Source organism: Eptatretus burgeri, chromosome 11 (genome assembly GCF_056783735.1).
Source record: "Eptatretus burgeri isolate ZD-2024b chromosome 11, Ebu_testis_v1, whole genome shotgun sequence".
In the NCBI taxonomy this organism is placed as follows: Eukaryota; Metazoa; Chordata; class Myxini; order Myxiniformes; family Myxinidae; genus Eptatretus; species Eptatretus burgeri.
Window position 1 is genome coordinate 55914480 of NC_140971.1, and position 18333 is coordinate 55932812.

Consider the following 18333-nt stretch of genomic DNA (forward strand, 5'->3'; position numbering starts at 1 on the left):
CGCGTGGGCTTTCTGCATATACATGGCAAGTTTCACGAAAATCCGATGAAAACTCTGGGTTGTGAAACAAAAAGTCAAAAAAAAGACCATCTTCTATCTTCTCATCCAAACTCTCTCTTCCTCTTATGTGGTGACTTCAATTGTCATCACGCCAGTTGGCTAGGTGTGGGTACCTCTCTCACCTGCCATGGCACCTCAGCAAAAGCTTTCTGCGACTCATTGGGACTGACTCAATCGGTCAACTTCCCGACCCGGATCTCAACCAATGGTACTCCATCTCTTCTGGATCTGATTTTGACAAATTTCCCTGACAATATCTGCTGCTCTTCCTTCGCTCCAATTGGTTCTTCTGACCACGTCCTTGTTAAAGTGGACATCTCTCTGGCTGTTATCAGAGAACCACCTCACCGCCGTCGAGTCTGGCATTTCACTCAAGCCGACTGGCAGGGTCTCTGAGCAGCCATCAAACTTACAGACTGGTCTCCTATCACTACTTTCTCAAACATCAACTCATCCTGGGAATTCTTTCAAAGAAACTTGCTCTCCCTCATGCACAGATTTATCCCCTCTCGTGTTCAGTTGTCTTACCCTTCCTCCCGCCCTTGGTTTACTGAAGCTTGTGGCGAGGCAGTTGTCCTGAAACAACTTGCCTTTGCCTCATGGAAAGCAAACCTAACTGAGGGCAATCTCAGTTCTTTCCACAAAGCTCGGAACAAGTGTGTATCTACCCTCAGGAGAGCCAGAAAACAACATCTTTCTCATCTCAAGTCTGAACTCTCAAACCTCTCTCCCTCCTCAAAATCCTGGTGGCGTTTAATCAAATCTGTTTCTGGTGTATGTTCCCCCTCCATCCCCTCCCTTACCTCAAATGGCCGCACTGCTGATTCCACACGTGATAAAGCTGAATATCTAAACTCGGTGTTTGCAGCTAAATTTTGTGTCCTAAACCCATCACTATCTCTACCCACTTTACCCAGTCGCACCCAACTGTCCCTGGACTCTGTATCCTTTTCTCCTGACAAGGTGGAGAGCTTGCTTTCAAACCTCGAGTCAGATTCTGCAACCGGTCCAGACGGCATCAGCCCACGTGTCCTCAAAGCCTGCTCTTCTGCTCTTGCTCACCCTCTCTCTGTTCTATTCACCCTCTCATTTGCCCAAGGTCATCTGCCATCTGCTTGGAAATCTGCTAACATCACTGCCTGCATAAAAAAGGTGCAAAAACAGATCCCTATAACTACAGACCAATCAGCCTTCTCCCAATCATCAGCAAGGTGATGGAATCCATCATCGCCTCAGATATGAAATCCTTCCTCTTCTCCAATGGCTTGATTTCCAATCATCAATTTGGTTTCAGACCAGGTCACTCTACCCTGGATATGCTGCTTCTGCTCTCCCATCAATGGATGGAGGTCCTCAATGCCAGACAGGAAATCCGAGCCGTATCCCTGGACATATCACGTGCTTTTGACACAGTCTGGCACCCTGCCCTACTCACCAAACTCTCTTCCCATGGTATTCAAGGCCATCTCCACTCATGGCTCGCAGACTTCCTCTCCTGTCGCAGTCAACGTGTGGCCCTAAATGGAGTTCTTTCATCCCCTCTTCCTGTGCAGGCTGGAGTTCCTCAAGGTAGCGTTCTGGGCCCTGTTCTTTTTCTGGTTTTCATCAATGATCTCTCGGACTCTCTGGAAAATCCTCTATTTCTCTTTGCCGACGACTCCACCCTCTGCCGTACCATCTGTCATCCCTCAGACCGGCAAGCAGCAGCTTCTTCACTCACTGCAGATCTGGATAAAATCACAAACTGGTCCAACACGTGGAACATGTCTTTCAATCCAGACAAATCTCACACTCTCACTATGTCTCTTCGAAAGGACCGTTTCGAAAGGACCGCCATCCACTTTCTCAACAATCCTCTGGAAGAAGTCTTTTCTTTCAAGCTTCTAGGTCTCACTATCTGCCATGACCTTTCCTGGGAAAGTCACATTTCCAACCTCGCTCAAAAGCCAGTCGCCGACTGGGAATCCTCCATCGTGCTAAGTCCTTCCTCGGCCCTCTTGAGCTCCTGACCACTTACAAAGCTTTTGTCCGTAGCCTGATGGAGTACTGCTCTCCCCTCTGGGCTGGTGCTCCTGCCTCCCACCTTTCTTGGCTTCACGCTGTCGAAACCAGGGCATTTAAGATCATCGGCATCTCCCGCAATGAAGCTGAGTCTTTGGGCCTCTCACTCAATCACCGCAGGTTGGTCGGTGGTCTTTCTGTCTTCTACCGACTCCTCTCCAGCCTTGCCCCCCCTGCTCTCTCTCTGCGATTTGTCCCCACCACATTTCCACAGGGCGCTCAAGGTCCGCCAACAACCCCCTTCTGGTAAAACTACCAAAATCACGAATCACTGCTCATCTTCACTCTTTCATTCCTCTTTTTTCCCGCCTTTGGAATAAACTTCCTCACTCTATTCTTTCCCATTCTTCCCTCCAGGCTTTCAAAACAGCTGTTCACCACCACCTCTTATCTTCCCCCATCCATATCCTCGATCTTTTCTACCCCCGATAATCCACCCAAGCCTACTTCCTTCATTTCTCCTACTTTCCTTCCTGAAAGTCCCTGAAATGTCCATCTTCTCTTCGCCATGTTCCCCGTCCCATCCCCATCCCTCTCCCTTCCACAGTTCACCTAATGTGTCTGTTCCCCACTGTTTTGTCCCTTCCACTCCCGCCCCTCTTGTCTCATGCCTCCTTGCTGTGAGTTGTGTGTTAGCTCTCATACGAGCCTCGACCAAGGTATACAAAAAAAAAAAAAAAATAGGAATAACGTCATAAAAATTGATATGACGTCATAGTGATGTATCATAAGTGCGGTAATTCATCTCTGCTTATGCCCTGTTCGATTCCCGCAAACAGAATTCAAAAAGCTTGCCTAGTTTCGGAGATAATGTTTTAGGCGATTTCCATTAGCGGAGATATTTTGATGTCATAACTTTTTTTTCTCGGAGGAATTTTCAAAATCAGAGATGGTTGCTGTCTGCGCAGGGAATTTTTACATATAAATGCCAAGTTTCAGGAAGTTTCGATGAAAACTGTAGGCTGTGAAACAAAAAAAAATTCTACAAGAACAACAACGTGAGTAAGACTTGGAGATCCTCTACGAGGATCTAAAAAAAAAATCTTCGATTTGGCAAGTAATAAATAAAGATACAGAGGAGAAAACACAACCTCCTTCCACCTTCGGTGGTGGAGGTAAAAGACAAAACCCAAGACTTTTACCTTTTTAATTTATTACGAAACGGTGAGGCGATTTATTTCATAATGGTGAGATGATCGGGGACTCTGCCATAAATATAAACCACAAGATTAGCTCGGGGTGATGATGCTGTTGGAGTGGGAAGTGGGGAGGGGGATTCAGCGATCGGAAGAGCAGCATTGGCTTTGCAACAAAGTTGCCTGCTACATTGTCATATAGAAGAAGGGTAAGATTATCATTAACAACCTTGAACCCCAGAGCACATCTTTCCTGCTTGGATAGGAAGGTAAAATATGGCATCCTCTTCCAGAATAATACCCTCTTATCAGTGTCAAAAGCCTGCTCCGGAAAAAATTCCTTCGCCTCGATTAGTTTGACGAGCTGCGGTGGGTAGTTCTCCGCAGCATCCTGGTCTGCCGATGTTGCTTCACTGACTAATTTTACATGATGGAGGCTGAATCTTCTAAGTTCTCAAACCAGCCCTTGCTGGCATGGAACTTGTGGGTAGCTGTGGTTGAACAGGTAACGGCATCAATTATTCCCACCTTCTTGTTGGGTTGGCCAGGGGAAGTTTTTGTCTCAAGTCCTTCACAAACTGGATAGCCAGGCCTGATGCTCGACCAAGTAGTAAGGGCAGGAATTTGTAATTTGTCCATGGTGCCAGCGAGAGCTTGCATACTCTTCACGAAGGACACCATGGGATATTTAACATCCACAAACTAATGCCAGCAGATGGGATGCTCACTTAACATCTATCTGAGGGATGGCACACACATTTATGAATCATCCTGCCTGTGAAAAACCAGGATGACGATTTATAGCTTGGTCGGGATTCAAATCCAGGCTAGACAGCTAATAGACGAGTATGCATACCTCTTCAGGCCATCCTTCCAGCCTTAACAATTGAATTGAAATAGGCAGAGACAGCAATAATGTGGATTGTAAAACAAACTGTTGATGTGCTGAGTAAGCACTTACGTGTAAAATTATGTCAAGTCCTGGCCTTATTCGATTCATTTTGGTTGTGGACAAATTTTTTGTTTGGGTGACTGCGTGTGAGGGCATGTATGTACGACAAGGTAAATGTGATGAGGTATCCTACAGACACAAATGTCATGCCATACAAGTTCTAAGAAGATGCTTCTCGAGCCAAGTTTGGAACAGTGCTTATAAAAAGATGTGGTAAAGTGTAGTAAGATATCTTTATGTTTACACCATAAAGATCACAAAACATGCTGATGTTCGATGTGCAATGTTCAGACTATCAGATCAAGGGCCTGGACTGAAGAATATTTTATTAGTCTTCAGTTCAGGCCCTTGATCTTACTTTAAATATCACCACCTCCAAAAAAGACTTTCTACCACTAATATGCATCAGAGTAAAGTTAAAGAAGTAAGAACATGCATAATCCCAGAGCCCAAAGGAAAAAAAAAGGATATCTTATTATAATAATAATAATGGATGTGCAAAAGACAATGAAGGTGTCAATATGGATGATGATCCGAAGTGTAAAAACGTTCTTACAATGCAGTATTTCTGCTTCTGTATGCATGTCACAAGTGCAATGCAAAAAACCTGAAGTCACTGTAAGGGTGTATGATCCAGAAGCCAGCAGATTTGACTCGTTCTTGCTCTCGTTCCACTGCCTTCTGACTGCCAAACATCCGCAGAGAGAATTTGTTGAGTCCAGGCAACAGCAAAGTGCTAAACTGCTGCTGCATGAAGCTTGTCTGGCTGACTTGTTCATCCGGCATCATTACTGTGCCCTCGTCTAGCCCAGAAACCCCATCCCCACTGTCTGCCTTCCCAGAGCCTGCACAAGCAGCAGAATCCTGCGAGACACAGGAACAAGAATTGCATGAGATGAGTTGAACATATGGAATCTAGAATCACAGGAAATTCAGACCTATTAGGCCAGGAGGAAGCAAATAGTGCATACTGTGGCTAATGTAGCATTATTTGGTTAATTAACCTTTTTTGAACCAAACCTTTTCATGTTTTGGTTTTTTTCATAGGTGGATTCAGTAAAGTATACTGAAACGCAAAAGAAAAACTTACTACTTGTTTGAAATGTAATAAAATTGTCCAGTTCAAAATAAAACAAACCAACAATTGCTAATTGAAACATTGGCATTTTATTGATGACATGTCAAGTTTTTGACCAAGATACACCATCTCATAAGTTTGTTCTACAGTACAGAACAGCACAGGGTGCAATGTCAGTCCCCTTTCAATAGCGTGTGTGGCCACCATTGTTTTGGATACAGGCAGTGCATCGTCGGCGCATACAACCTACCAGTCTTTGAATGGATTGCTGCTGGATTCTGTCCCACTCAGTCCTCAATGTCTGAAGCTATCTGACTTAGGACCATCTGCCTGTCCTGCCTTGCAGTGGTGACTCTTGGCCTCCCTGATGGAGGTCTGTCATCTGCAGAGTTGTGGAGGGTGTCTCTGTCCACCAGGGCCGATATCGTCTGGTGTGAACAGCCAAGGCGACGTGCCACCTCATGGTAGCTCAATCCGCCTTGCAGTATGCCCAAGGCACACTGCTGTTGATCCCTTGACAATCGTGGCATGTTGATTGAAATTCCCATTTTGCACTGGCCTTTTTAAAGCCAATATCAAGACATCACATGCAGCTCATTAAAATCATCCCGTACCCCTTGGCTAATCACTGACAGTCAAAACGGTTGTTCAACAGCTGCGCTATGAAGTGACCATTGAAGGTTCAAGTGACCACCCGTGACCGTTTTGTCTGACAGTGAGGACACTATTGTCCACAAATAAGTTCACACATTTACTACACGCAGTGTTATTGTTGATATTTGAAGGTTTAAAAGGTGGTAAGTTTCTTTTGCGTTTCAATACACTTGCTCCTTTTCCCGTACATTTACCTTCGACCTCAGTATTGCAGAAAAAGTTAATCTCCAGAAAGTAAATAATGATCAAATTATTTACCTTTCTGAAATATGGCAATTCAGGTGAGATTTCTGCCTTGGGGGGGGGGGGTCTCATGGCACTTCCTGAGTGCTTTCTCCTGCTTTTGGCATTTGCTAATGTTGTTCTCCATCGCATCTCAAGTTTCCCTAAGGGCACTAATCAACATCATCATGAAAGAGTAGCCTGGTAGCATATCAAGTAAATAAGGAAAAGCAGGCAGTTGTGTCAAATCCATGAAGTAACATCCCAGCAAAAATGATCCGCCATTTTGTCCCACAAACCAAGAGCATGATATAACCTGTATAAACAACAGTGAAGCAATGTGCCCGACATGCTATGGAGATGAAAGGTATTTTGAATGAATCTCCGATTTCTTAAGTAAAAAGAAATATCAAAAGCTCGATTGCTGTATTCACTGGCTTGGAGCATGTGAGAAACCATATTCCAAAATGAAAATCAATAAAATCAGCAAGCACAAGTTTAATTGATCCACAGTAAGGGGCAGCCTAAACTCATGTCGTTTAGATGATGCTCCATGATCATGTGTGTGATAAACTGGTGTCTGTATACTCCATGATCATGTTAAGTCTGCATTTTAATGGACTGCTGGCATTAGGAAGGCACTTCTGGCATACTGTTCGATGTGATTTTGTCAAAATATCCACACTGCATTAAAAGATGCCAAAATATTGCATTTCGACAAATATTTATATACTGTGTGTCAACGTCTGCTCATATAAAGCAGGTAAACTATCTGACAGAATATTGGTTTTCAATTTGAACGGTATCAATAGTATCTACTGTACTGTGCTGTGCTGTATGTCTGGCAGCACACGAGCAGTATACATTTCCTGTGAACATGTTTGCCCTGCAAATTGTTTAACATATTGAAAAATAACTTGTTGGGATCTTAAAAAAAATTGGTTGAAGAGGTGAAGTCACTCAAACTTTTGGGCCTCACCATCACGAATGATCTTTCTTGGGCTGACCATATTTCTAAAATGGCTGAGAAAGAAAATCACTGACTGGGCATCCAATCCTTCTTCGTGCAAGGTCTTTCCTCAGCCAATCTAAATTTTTGACAACCTACAAGGTCTTCATTCGCAGCTTGATGGAGTACTGCTCTCCCCTTTGGATCAGCACCCCTACCTCACATCTTGGTCTTCTTGATGCGGTGGAAAGCAAGGCCCTCAAAATCATTAGGATCTCTTGTGACGAAGCTGAGTGTCGAGGCCTGTATCTTTCGCATCGCAGGCAGGTTGGTGGGCTCTCTGTATTCTACCACATCCTTTTTGGCCTTGCACCCTCTGCCCTCTCTTGACTCTGTCCCTCCCAGGTTTCTTCTGTATGCGAACCTGGTTAGGTTCAGCGGCTCACCTGGGCAGGTTCAGTGGCTCACCTGGGCAGGTTCAGCGGCTCACCTATTCCCTGACCACTATGGGCCAACTTCAACCCACTGTGCATTGGTCTATGGAGATTCAGCTTCCCTTCTTAGATCATACCCTGTGAGGTATTATTCGCTGAACTCCATCTACTCATCTAAACTACTTGTCAGACATTGCACTGCTGTTATCTCGGTGATTATTTTAAAGCTTGTATACCCTCACTGGTGCCATTTCAGGTAATCTACGTGCCATTTTAGAGAAGGCAAAGGCCGATTGACCGATGCATAACCTCGGGGCTTATCCATTCCTCTAATCTCTCTTCTTCTGTCAGTAACACATTGTCCTTTACACCTTGGAGTTCCCGTCTATCTGTGATTCAGCTTTACTTGTGGACTCTGGTTCTTCTAAATGCTTCAGTGATACGAGGACTTGACGTTCTGAGGACTTTTAAGACGCGACTGTCCAGTCAGATTCATCATGTGCACACACTCTGTCTGGATTAGATCTTTTTGATGTGCTCACCACTGACCTTTCAACCATTTATAACCCACTGGGGTTTGAGGTACAATCAGCTTGCTTGAGATAAGTTGCCACATCGAGAGTCGTGAGTGAACTCCTAGCGACATTGTTGTCTGTGACGTTTGTACTTATCCAATTTGGGGATCGTTAGGAAAATTATTAAGTGTTACATTTAATTGGTATTACTGTGCTGAAGGTAGACAGTAGGGTAATAAATATTTCCTGTAATATAAACCCTGTAATAAATAAAGTAGTAATAAAACCCATAAAACACAATGGGCACATCAGTGGCTTTATTTATTTTCTACCGTGGCACCCTCAAGGTTACCGGTGCATTCGCAACGGTGCCCTAAGGTCGACACGTAACAATAAACAATACAAACACAGTTTGCAGCCTCGGAGAGAGACACTCCCACCAAAAATTAAAGATATATTTTCGACTAATCTCGAAATACCCCCCCCAAACAAAAAAAAAACATTATTTTTTTTTTTTAATCACTATCTTATCGAATGTCAGTGGATACCACTTTCCAGTTGCAAAAAAGTTTGCATTCCCACGGATATTGTTCAAAATTCAAGACTACAGTATAGTCAGAGAAGTCTCATTGCTCAGTCTGAGAGCATCATTGCCTCGAGAAAGGAGTGAAGAGGTTCAATGAGATTTCAAGAACGTCGAGTGGTCACCTCCATCAGGATGATTTGTAATGCGGGGCTATCATCACTAATTGGGAAACAAACGTGCAACACTAACCCTGACTGTCAATGTGGCACTTTCAAAACGACGTAATCCACCGCAGAATGCTCGATGCGTATGCACAGAAATCCGAGGAAGCTGCAGAGTTGAGGGTGAAATATAATGGATCGTGTGTCCAGGATAAGGATGTTACTTGGAATGGCTCAACAGCTCCTTTTCCCGTACATTTACCTTCGACCTCAGTATTGCAGAAAAAGTTAATCTCCAGAAAGTAAATAATGATCAAATTATTTACCTTTCTGAAATATGGCAATTCAGGTGAGATTTCTGCCTTGGGGGGGGGGGGGTCTCATGGCACTTCCTGAGTGCTTTCTCCTGCTTTTGGCATTTGCTAATGTTGTTCTCCATCGCATCTCAAGTTTCCCTAAGGGCACTAATCAACATCATCATGAAAGAGTAGCCTGGTAGCATATCAAGTAAATAAGGAAAAGCAGGCAGTTGTGTCAAATCCATGAAGTAACATCCCAGCAAAAATGATCCGCCATTTTGTCCCACAAACCAAGAGCATGATATAACCTGTATAAACAACAGTGAAGCAATGTGCCCGACATGCTATGGAGATGAAAGGTATTTTGAATGAATCTCCGATTTCTTAAGTAAAAAGAAATATCAAAAGCTCGATTGCTGTATTCACTGGCTTGGAGCATGTGAGAAACCATATTCCAAAATGAAAATCAATAAAATCAGCAAGCACAAGTTTAATTGATCCACAGTAAGGGGCAGCCTAAACTCATGTCGTTTAGATGATGCTCCATGATCATGTGTGTGATAAACTGGTGTCTGTATACTCCATGATCATGTTAAGTCTGCATTTTAATGGACTGCTGGCATTAGGAAGGCACTTCTGGCATACTGTTCGATGTGATTTTGTCAAAATATCCACACTGCATTAAAAGATGCCAAAATATTGCATTTCGACAAATATTTATATACTGTGTGTCAACGTCTGCTCATATAAAGCAGGTAAACTATCTGACAGAATATTGGTTTTCAATTTGAACGGTATCAATAGTATCTACTGTACTGTGCTGTGCTGTATGTCTGGCAGCACACGAGCAGTATACATTTCCTGTGAACATGTTTGCCCTGCAAATTGTTTAACATATTGAAAAATAACTTGTTGGGATCTTAAAAAAAATTGGTTGAAGAGGTGAAGTCACTCAAACTTTTGGGCCTCACCATCACGAATGATCTTTCTTGGGCTGACCATATTTCTAAAATGGCTGAGAAAGAAAATCACTGACTGGGCATCCAATCCTTCTTCGTGCAAGGTCTTTCCTCAGCCAATCTAAATTTTTGACAACCTACAAGGTCTTCATTCGCAGCTTGATGGAGTACTGCTCTCCCCTTTGGATCAGCACCCCTACCTCACATCTTGGTCTTCTTGATGCGGTGGAAAGCAAGGCCCTCAAAATCATTAGGATCTCTTGTGACGAAGCTGAGTGTCGAGGCCTGTATCTTTCGCATCGCAGGCAGGTTGGTGGGCTCTCTGTATTCTACCACATCCTTTTTGGCCTTGCACCCTCTGCCCTCTCTTGACTCTGTCCCTCCCAGGTTTCTGCAGGGTTCCAGTAACACTCTTATTGTTGAACTCACAAAATCCAGGCTCACTGCTGACCTACATTCATTTGCTCCTCTTTTCTCTCACCTGTGGAACCAACTTCCCCAGTCTGTTTAGTCCCATTTTCCCGTCCAGGGCTTCAAGACAACTGCTCACCACGACATAAGCTCATCCTCCATCCATATTAATCTCTTCTATCCCAAATGATGCCATTCCCAAGCACTCCATTTTTCCAGGTTATTGTGATTGTTACCCCTCTCCCTCACCCCTTTTCATTTGCTAGTCAGTTTGTTCCTTTTCTGTTTCACCCGTGCTTTCCTGCGCAGCTTGTTCACCCACATGTCCTTCACCGCCTTCCATTGATCTCACTTTCACTTCTATTCTGCTGTTGGTGTTTCCCCATTTCCATTCTATTCCTGCTCCAGCTCTTCCATGAGCCTCCACCTGCAAAGGCAGTAAACATATGAATACTGCTGCTTTACACACAGGCAAATGAAAAGTTGTGCCTTTAGTTGCAGTAAGAGATTGAAAAAAACAAGGACAAATGTGTCCAAGAGCAGCGTCCTAAAGGTTTTGTCTTCACCAGAAGAAGAACAAGAGGAAGAAGAAGAATAAATAAATAAAAAATAAAAACAACTTCCGATATTTCGTCACGTGCCGTCACGTCACGTCCGTCATGGACGATCTTCATTCATGACGAGAAAATAGTGTATTTACGAAATTACAATACATTAAATGGAATAATCTTTAAATAGTAACGTGAACTTTTTGAAACTTAAAAGCAGATGTCCGAATATATTTAAAAGTTCATGATAGACGCTCTCAAAAGGCACCCTCAATGTGAGGATGTGTACAGATGCTTAGTATTTAAGGAGATCCGGATCCCGTATATAAAAGCCGAGTCCAAAAGGTTTTTTCTTCAGAAGAAGAACAAGAACAAGAACAACAAGAACAAGAACAAGAACAAGAACAACGCCGAGCTCTCTTAGAGCAGCGTTCGCTACGCAAAACGCTGCTAAAAAGAAAACATTTCACTGCATGAAATACAGACACATAATAAACACACCAACATGCAAATCATAAATTTGAATATAGGATTAGCAAATAAATAAATAAAAACAAATAAACTCGTCATCCATGTACTCATGGTATTGCTATGTTCAACTTCATCGAACAACACATGCTCTCCTGAAGAAACGTCAGATATCCCCAAAATGGTGATGTTGGCAAAAGCAGCTGCACTGCTCCTGCAACAAAGTCCCAATTATAATGAAAGACGTTTTCCTCTTTCTTGGCAAATGAAGTTCATATCATATATACTGTATAAAACTATTGGCTGCAAGATTGAAGCTTCAAATGAGTTAATTCGCAGATAGAGATCATTATTGGAAGTTAAAATATCAGTCTTTTAATCCATCTTACCATCCGTTCAGCCAAGTGAGGTGGTTGCTCTAAAGCTCGGTCTGCAATCGAGCCATGAGGTGAGCACCGTGGCTCAGTTCCAATTCGGAGGAGAGTCAATGCAGATGCAGTTTTATTGTCCTTCAGTGAAAATGCTGCCTTCCCAGAGTCACGTGTCATTAATTCTTGAGCAGACCTGTTCAGAGTAAATTCAACAAGTCATTTATTAGATGTTAATAAATGATGTATAAAAGGCAAGAAGCCGATACATAAATGATGTATAAAATAATACAAAACAATACATTTATTAGATGTATAAAATAATATACCATCCTAAAGCATGGTATATTATTTTGTTGGCCATACTGTTATGGACCAGTTTAACATTTCATTATGCGTCCGCAAAGGCTATATTGGCTGGTAAATTTCCTGTTAAGTAACAACAACAACAACAACAACAACAACAGGACAGTTTGATAACAGAAGGAAAAGGAATGGGGGAGACGAGGAGAATGTGGCAATGAGACTTCTCCTGAGCTGTCACGCTCGTTTTCAAGCAGTGCAAATAATTTTTAAAACCGACATACCCAGTGAAGGAGGAATCAGGGGGTCTTCTGTATGCGAACCTGGTTAGGTTCAGCGGCTCACCTGGGCAGGTTCAGTGGCTCACCTGGGCAGGTTCAGCGGCTCACCTATTCCCTGACCACTATGGGCCAACTTCAACCCACTGTGCATTGGTCTATGGAGATTCAGCTTCCCTTCTTAGATCATACCCTGTGAGGTATTATTCGCTGAACTCCATCTACTCATCTAAATTACTTGTCAGACATTGCACTGCTGTTATCTCGGTGATGATTTTAAAGCTTGTATACCCTCACTGGTGCCATTTCAGGTAATCTACGTGCCATTTTAGAGAAGGCAAAGGCCGATTGACCGATGCATAACCTCGGGGCTTATCCATTCCTCTAATCTCTCTTCTTCTGTCAGTAACACATTGTCCTTTACACCTTGGAGTTCCCGTCTATCTGTGATTCAGCTTTACTTGTGGACTCTGGTTCTTCTAAATGCTTCAGTGATACGAGGACTTGACGTTCTGAGGACTTTTAAGACACGACTGTCCAGTCAGATTCATCATGTGCACACACTCTGTCTGGATTAGATCTTTTTGATGTGCTCACCACTGACCTTTCAACCATTTATAACCCACTGGGGTTTGAGGTACAATCAGCTTGCTTGAGATAAGTTGCCACATCGAGAGTCGTGAGTGAACTCCTAGCGACATTGTTGTCTGTGACGTTTGTACTTATCCAATTTGGGGATCGTTAGGAAAATTATTAAGTGTTACATTTAATTGGTATTACTGTGCTGAAGGTAGACAGTAGGGTAATAAATATTTCCTGTAATATAAACCCTGTAATAAATAAAGTAGTAATAAAACCCATAAAACACAATGGGCACATCAGTGGCTTTATTTATTTTCTACCGTGGCACCCTCAAGGTTACCGGTGCATTCGCAACGGTGCCCTAAGGTCGACACGTAACAATAAACAATACAAACACAGTTTGCAGCCTCGGAGAGAGACACTCCCACCAAAAATTAAAGATATATTTTCGACTAATCTCGAAATACCCCCCCCCCCCCAAACAAAAAAAAAAACATAATTTTTTTTTTTTTTAATCACTATCTTATCGAATGTCAGTGGATACCACTTTCCAGTTGCAAAAAAAATTCCCACATGAGAGACTCGTTTGCATTCCCACGGATATTGTTCAAAATTCAAGACTACAGTATAGTCAGAGAAGTCTCATTGCTCAGTCTGAGAGCATCATTGCCTCGAGAAAGGAGTGAAGAGGTTCAATGAGATATTTCAAGAACGTCGAGTGGTCACCTCCATCAGGATGATTTGTAATGCGGGGCTATCATCACTAATTGGGAAACAAACGTGCAACACTAACCCTGACTGTCAATGTGGCACTTTCAAAACGACGTAATCCACCGCAGAATGCTCGATGCGTATGCACAGAAATCCGAGGAAGCTGCAGAGTTGAGGGTGAAATATAATGGATCGTGTGTCCAGGATAAGGATGTTACTTGGAATGGCTCAACAAGCTTCTGGAAGGTACTTGGAAAAGTACCTCAGAGAAAGGGCTTTGTCTCTGCACAATGAAAGACTTGAAGAACTTTCTTAGCTCACCAAACGGGCACCTGATCGGAGTGCAAACTCCTGACTAGGTGGGTCAGTGGAAACGGAGTGGAGGGATGTGTGTGTTCCACATGATTCTCGTGTTTGTGCTGAGGCAAATTTGCTCACGTGGTGAAGCAAGAGGTTAGCCATTGACTGTTCGGCTGGGTCGTGTGAGATCGCGCCTCGAAGCCTCGTGTTGTGTCACCGGGGATGAAGGCAGTGCCATTTTTCGGAGGAGCAGCACCGGCAAGTGTGATCGTGAAAAGAAGCTGCATGGCAGTTTCGGAGCCCTGGTGTTTAATATCACCGTCCGAACCATCTCCCGTACGCTTCCCGCCGAGAGAGCGGATTGGCATCATTTTGGGTGTGTTTTCCCCCTGCAGTGACGACGCGGTTTGGCAAACCTCAAGCTCCAGAAACTCATCTTTGAACACACAGCTAAGTGCTGGGAAAAAGGAAGGATTTTTCTTTTATTTATTCTGTCCCTTTGTCTGTATTAAAACGTGTAGAGGCGCCTCAAATAGGAATTTAGGTTACCTCACGTTTCATTATTATCCCATTTTGATTTATTTCCATTATGAATATTTGATTTCTGTTATGAAACACCACATTTATTAAGATTGCTTGTGTTATCTATTTGTCATGGGTTTGAGTATAACCCCCGTGCTTATGTCCTGGTGAGCGCCTGTGGTGCGTGCCTTTGGCGCCCTTCCTTTCCGTGCATGCCATTATCTCCAAGGATCATGTGTTCACCTCCAAGGGAGAACTGTTCGGTTATCCGTCTAGGTAGGGGCTAACCCACCCCCCCCGACACGACAGTATTATTGGTTCGGCTGCAGAGCCACAGGAGAAATTATTCAAGATTTTTGCATCTGTTGGTAAAAGTTTGACCGACCGTGTGTGTGTGTGTGTGTGTTATATCCACTGCTGATGCTATAATGTACTAACAGTAAATGGTATGACCACAGCAACTCTCAATCAAGGATGTTTCTCATATTCCTATATTTATGCGAGTCTGATTTGCATTCAGGAACAGCCCAATTATGGTTGACCATTTTGAAATTTCCACTCTCTCATTTATTTGCTGAAAATGATGTTTAAAAGATGATTTGAATCACAGATTTTATGCTAGCAGCAGCAGGTTAAAAGTGCCTGTCGAGCAGAACCGAAAAAGCGTGAACACACACAGCGCATGTGCAAAGGGCCTCGTTTAGTATTCATACGTCATTTTTAGACGTATTGGCAAACTATCAAAGGGTATGAAGGAAGGAGACATCGGAAGAGAGGGTTGGAATGGGAAAAGGATAGATAAGTGAAGGGTCGGCTTCGGGTAAGGGGAAGGAAGAGCAAAAAGTTATATAAAAGACAAGACACCACTCATGATAACAAATTGGAGACAGAATAATAAACCTCACTGCCATTTATATTTCCTTCACCTATCCAATTATATTTTAACCCTATCTACTGTCCATGGGGCAACCGTCCTCCCAGCAACAGCAGTCCAAACATTTACGACTATGGGAAATACCAATGCACAAGGAAAGGAAAGTTTTCACAGGAAATACCATCCTGTACAAACTTTCCTCTGTATTACTATGAGAAACACATGTACCCTTTGGGAGCAGCCAGGGAGGAGGGGGGGGATAGTGGAGGAGGTGGAGCAAATACCTCCTTTTCTTTTCTTTTCACAGTCTTTTCTTTCAAGCTTCTGGGTCTCACTATCTGCCATGACCTTTCCTGGGAAAGTCACATTTCCAACCTTGCCTCAAAAGCCAGTCGCCGACTGGGAATCCTCCGTCGTGCAAAGTCCTTCCTCGGCCCTCTTGAGCTCCTGACCACTTACAAAGCTTTTGTCCGTAGCCTGATGGAGTACTGCTCTCCCCTCTGGGCTGGTGCTCCTGCCTCCCACCTTTCTCGACTTCACGCTGTCGAAACCAGGGCTTTTAAGATCATTGGCATCTCCCGCAATGAAGCTGAGTCTTTGGGCCTCTCACTCAATCACCGCAGGTTGGTCGGTGGTCTTTCTGTCTTCTACCGACTCCTCTCCAGCCTTGCCCCCCCTGCTCTCTCTGTGATTTGTCCCAACCACATTTCCACAGGGCGCTCAAGGTCCGCCAACAACCCCCTTCTGGTAAAACTACCAAAATCACGAATCACTGCTCATCTTCACTCTTTCATTCCTCTTTTTCCCGCCTTTGGAATAAACTTCCTCACTCTATTCTTTCCCATTCTTCCCTCCAGGCTTTCAAAACAGCTGTTCACCACCACCTCTTATCTTCCCCCATCCAAATCCTCGATCTTTTCTACCCCCGATAATCCACCCAAGCCCACTTCCTTCAATTCTCCTGCTTTCCTTCCTGAAAGTCCCTTTAATGTCCATCTTCCCCTCGCCATGTTCCCCGTCCCATCCCCATCCCTCTCCCTTCCACAGTTCACCTGTGTCTGTTCCCCAATGTTTTGTCCCTTCCACTCCCGCCCCTCTTGTCTCATGCCTCCTTGCTGTGAGTTGTGTGTTAGCTCTCATACGAGCCTCGACCAAGGTATACAAAAAAAAAAAAAAAAAAAATAATAAATACATTTTGTGCCAGGGCTAATCATACCCCCCCCACCCCCCATTTACAGCAGGGGTCAGTAAACCACTTGCATTGTGGCATGTGTACAGAAGAAAAATCTCAAATCTTCCATCCCCTCCAACCTTCCTCACAGGGAGGGGGGGGGGGATTTTTATTTATGTATTCATTTATTTATTTTGCCCATGACTTGACCCTGGGTACTACCAACATGTATGCAAAATTTGATGGAGATCAGCCCAACCTTGAATTTTTCTATGATTTTGAGATGTACATACATACATAGAATTGCCATATATATATATATATATATATATATATATATATATATATATATATATATATATATATATATATATATATATATTGTTATGATTGTGGAATAGGTGGACGAACCTCATAGTGAAGGTATGATTGTAAAGTGTAGCATGGTCTATGGACGAGCTGGAGACTTCTCGATGTAAATTAAATGGAGAAAACTGTCAGCTTAAGATTGTTACATGTCACCACATGGGGGTAGTGCTGTGTTAATTAGGAAGGGTTTAAGGCCAATTTCTCCAAGTATGCGATTCCCCCCCCCCGTGACCTTTTCCTACATTTTTGCATTCACAAAACCGGAAATAAAAGAACCACATTTTCAACAACAACAGAGCCGAAAGTTCTGGACCAGGTGAAAACCACGCCTTCGCGGATTTTGACCAGCAGGTCACACCCCCGAGGCTGATGATTGGTCGGTGTGACGTCGGAGAAGAGGGGATGATCGGAGAGGAGATAGTTGGTGTGAGGTTGGCGGTGGAAAAAAAAAAAAAAAAAAAAAAAAAAAAAAAGAGGGTCTCGCTGGCTGGCTGGCTTCTCTTCGACATGATGAAGAAAGCTTCGCGATTCTCGTGTTCATGCTGTGTGAATTTGCCCATGTGCTGGAGCAAGACATTAGCCATTACTGTTCGGCTGAGTTGCGAAGTTGTACATTTATGAGGAGAGAGAGAGGAGTGCATCTCCCAGCATTAATTTGGCGTTATCCTGTTGTATGTTCGAGGAGGAAGGTGGGCCGTCGGTGTGAGTGGACCTGGTATAAGAGAGGAGCGGGGTCGGCATATTCATTCATGAGAAGCTGCAGCATGATGGTTTCTGGGCCCTGGCGTTGAATACGCCACACAAATTACCTCACGTACGCTTCCTGCGCAGAGAGCGGCTTGGCGCCATTTTGGGTGCGGTTTCCGGCGTGGGTTTAATTGCACCAGGCCCCTAAAAGGCCATCTCTGGACACACAGCAAAGTGCCAGAATAAAAGGGGGGATTTTCATTTAATTTATCTTTCCTCTCATCTGTATTTAAGTCCGTGTGGAGACGTATCCAAATTACCTATAGTTTACCTCACGTTTTTATTATCACCCTTTGATTTATTTCCAATATAAATATTTGATGTTCATTAAATTTGCTTGTGTCTGTCGATTTGTTGCGGTTTCGAGTGTAAACCCTTGTGTTCCATCCTGTTAAACGCCTCTGGTACATGCTTTGCCGCCTCCTGTCCCGCACGCACTATAATTTCCAAGGATTGTGCGTTCACCTCCACGGTAGAACTGTTCGACTATCCGTCCAGGTCGGTGTAAACCGCCTGTCCACGACAACTGGTTCAAGGATGGGAATTAATTTAACCAGCGTAGACATAACAATATTGTAAGGTATGCTTCCGAGTCCTGAGTCCTGTTACTAGCCATCCTGCTTTGTAAATAAAGAAAAACTTTCCTGCATCCAATAGATAGGTACATATATATAT

The 18333-nt window shown here is 43.5% G+C and overlaps 1 protein-coding gene across 4 annotated transcripts in view; it reads right to left on the reverse strand.

Annotated features, from left to right (window-relative positions):
- LOC147017111 (potassium/sodium hyperpolarization-activated cyclic nucleotide-gated channel 2-like) overlaps nt 1-18333 on the reverse strand; it is a 94943-nt gene that overhangs the window by 74512 nt on the left and 2098 nt on the right. For all 4 annotated transcript variants that reach the window (XM_085846494.1, XM_085846495.1, XM_085846492.1 and 1 more), the window contains exons 2-3: nt 11823-11997; nt 4817-5073 (exon numbers count right to left, since the gene is read on the reverse strand). In XM_085846494.1, coding sequence (XP_085702620.1) covers nt 4817-5073; nt 11823-11997 — 432 coding nt within the window. The remainder of the gene's footprint in view (nt 1-4816; nt 5074-11822; nt 11998-18333) is intronic.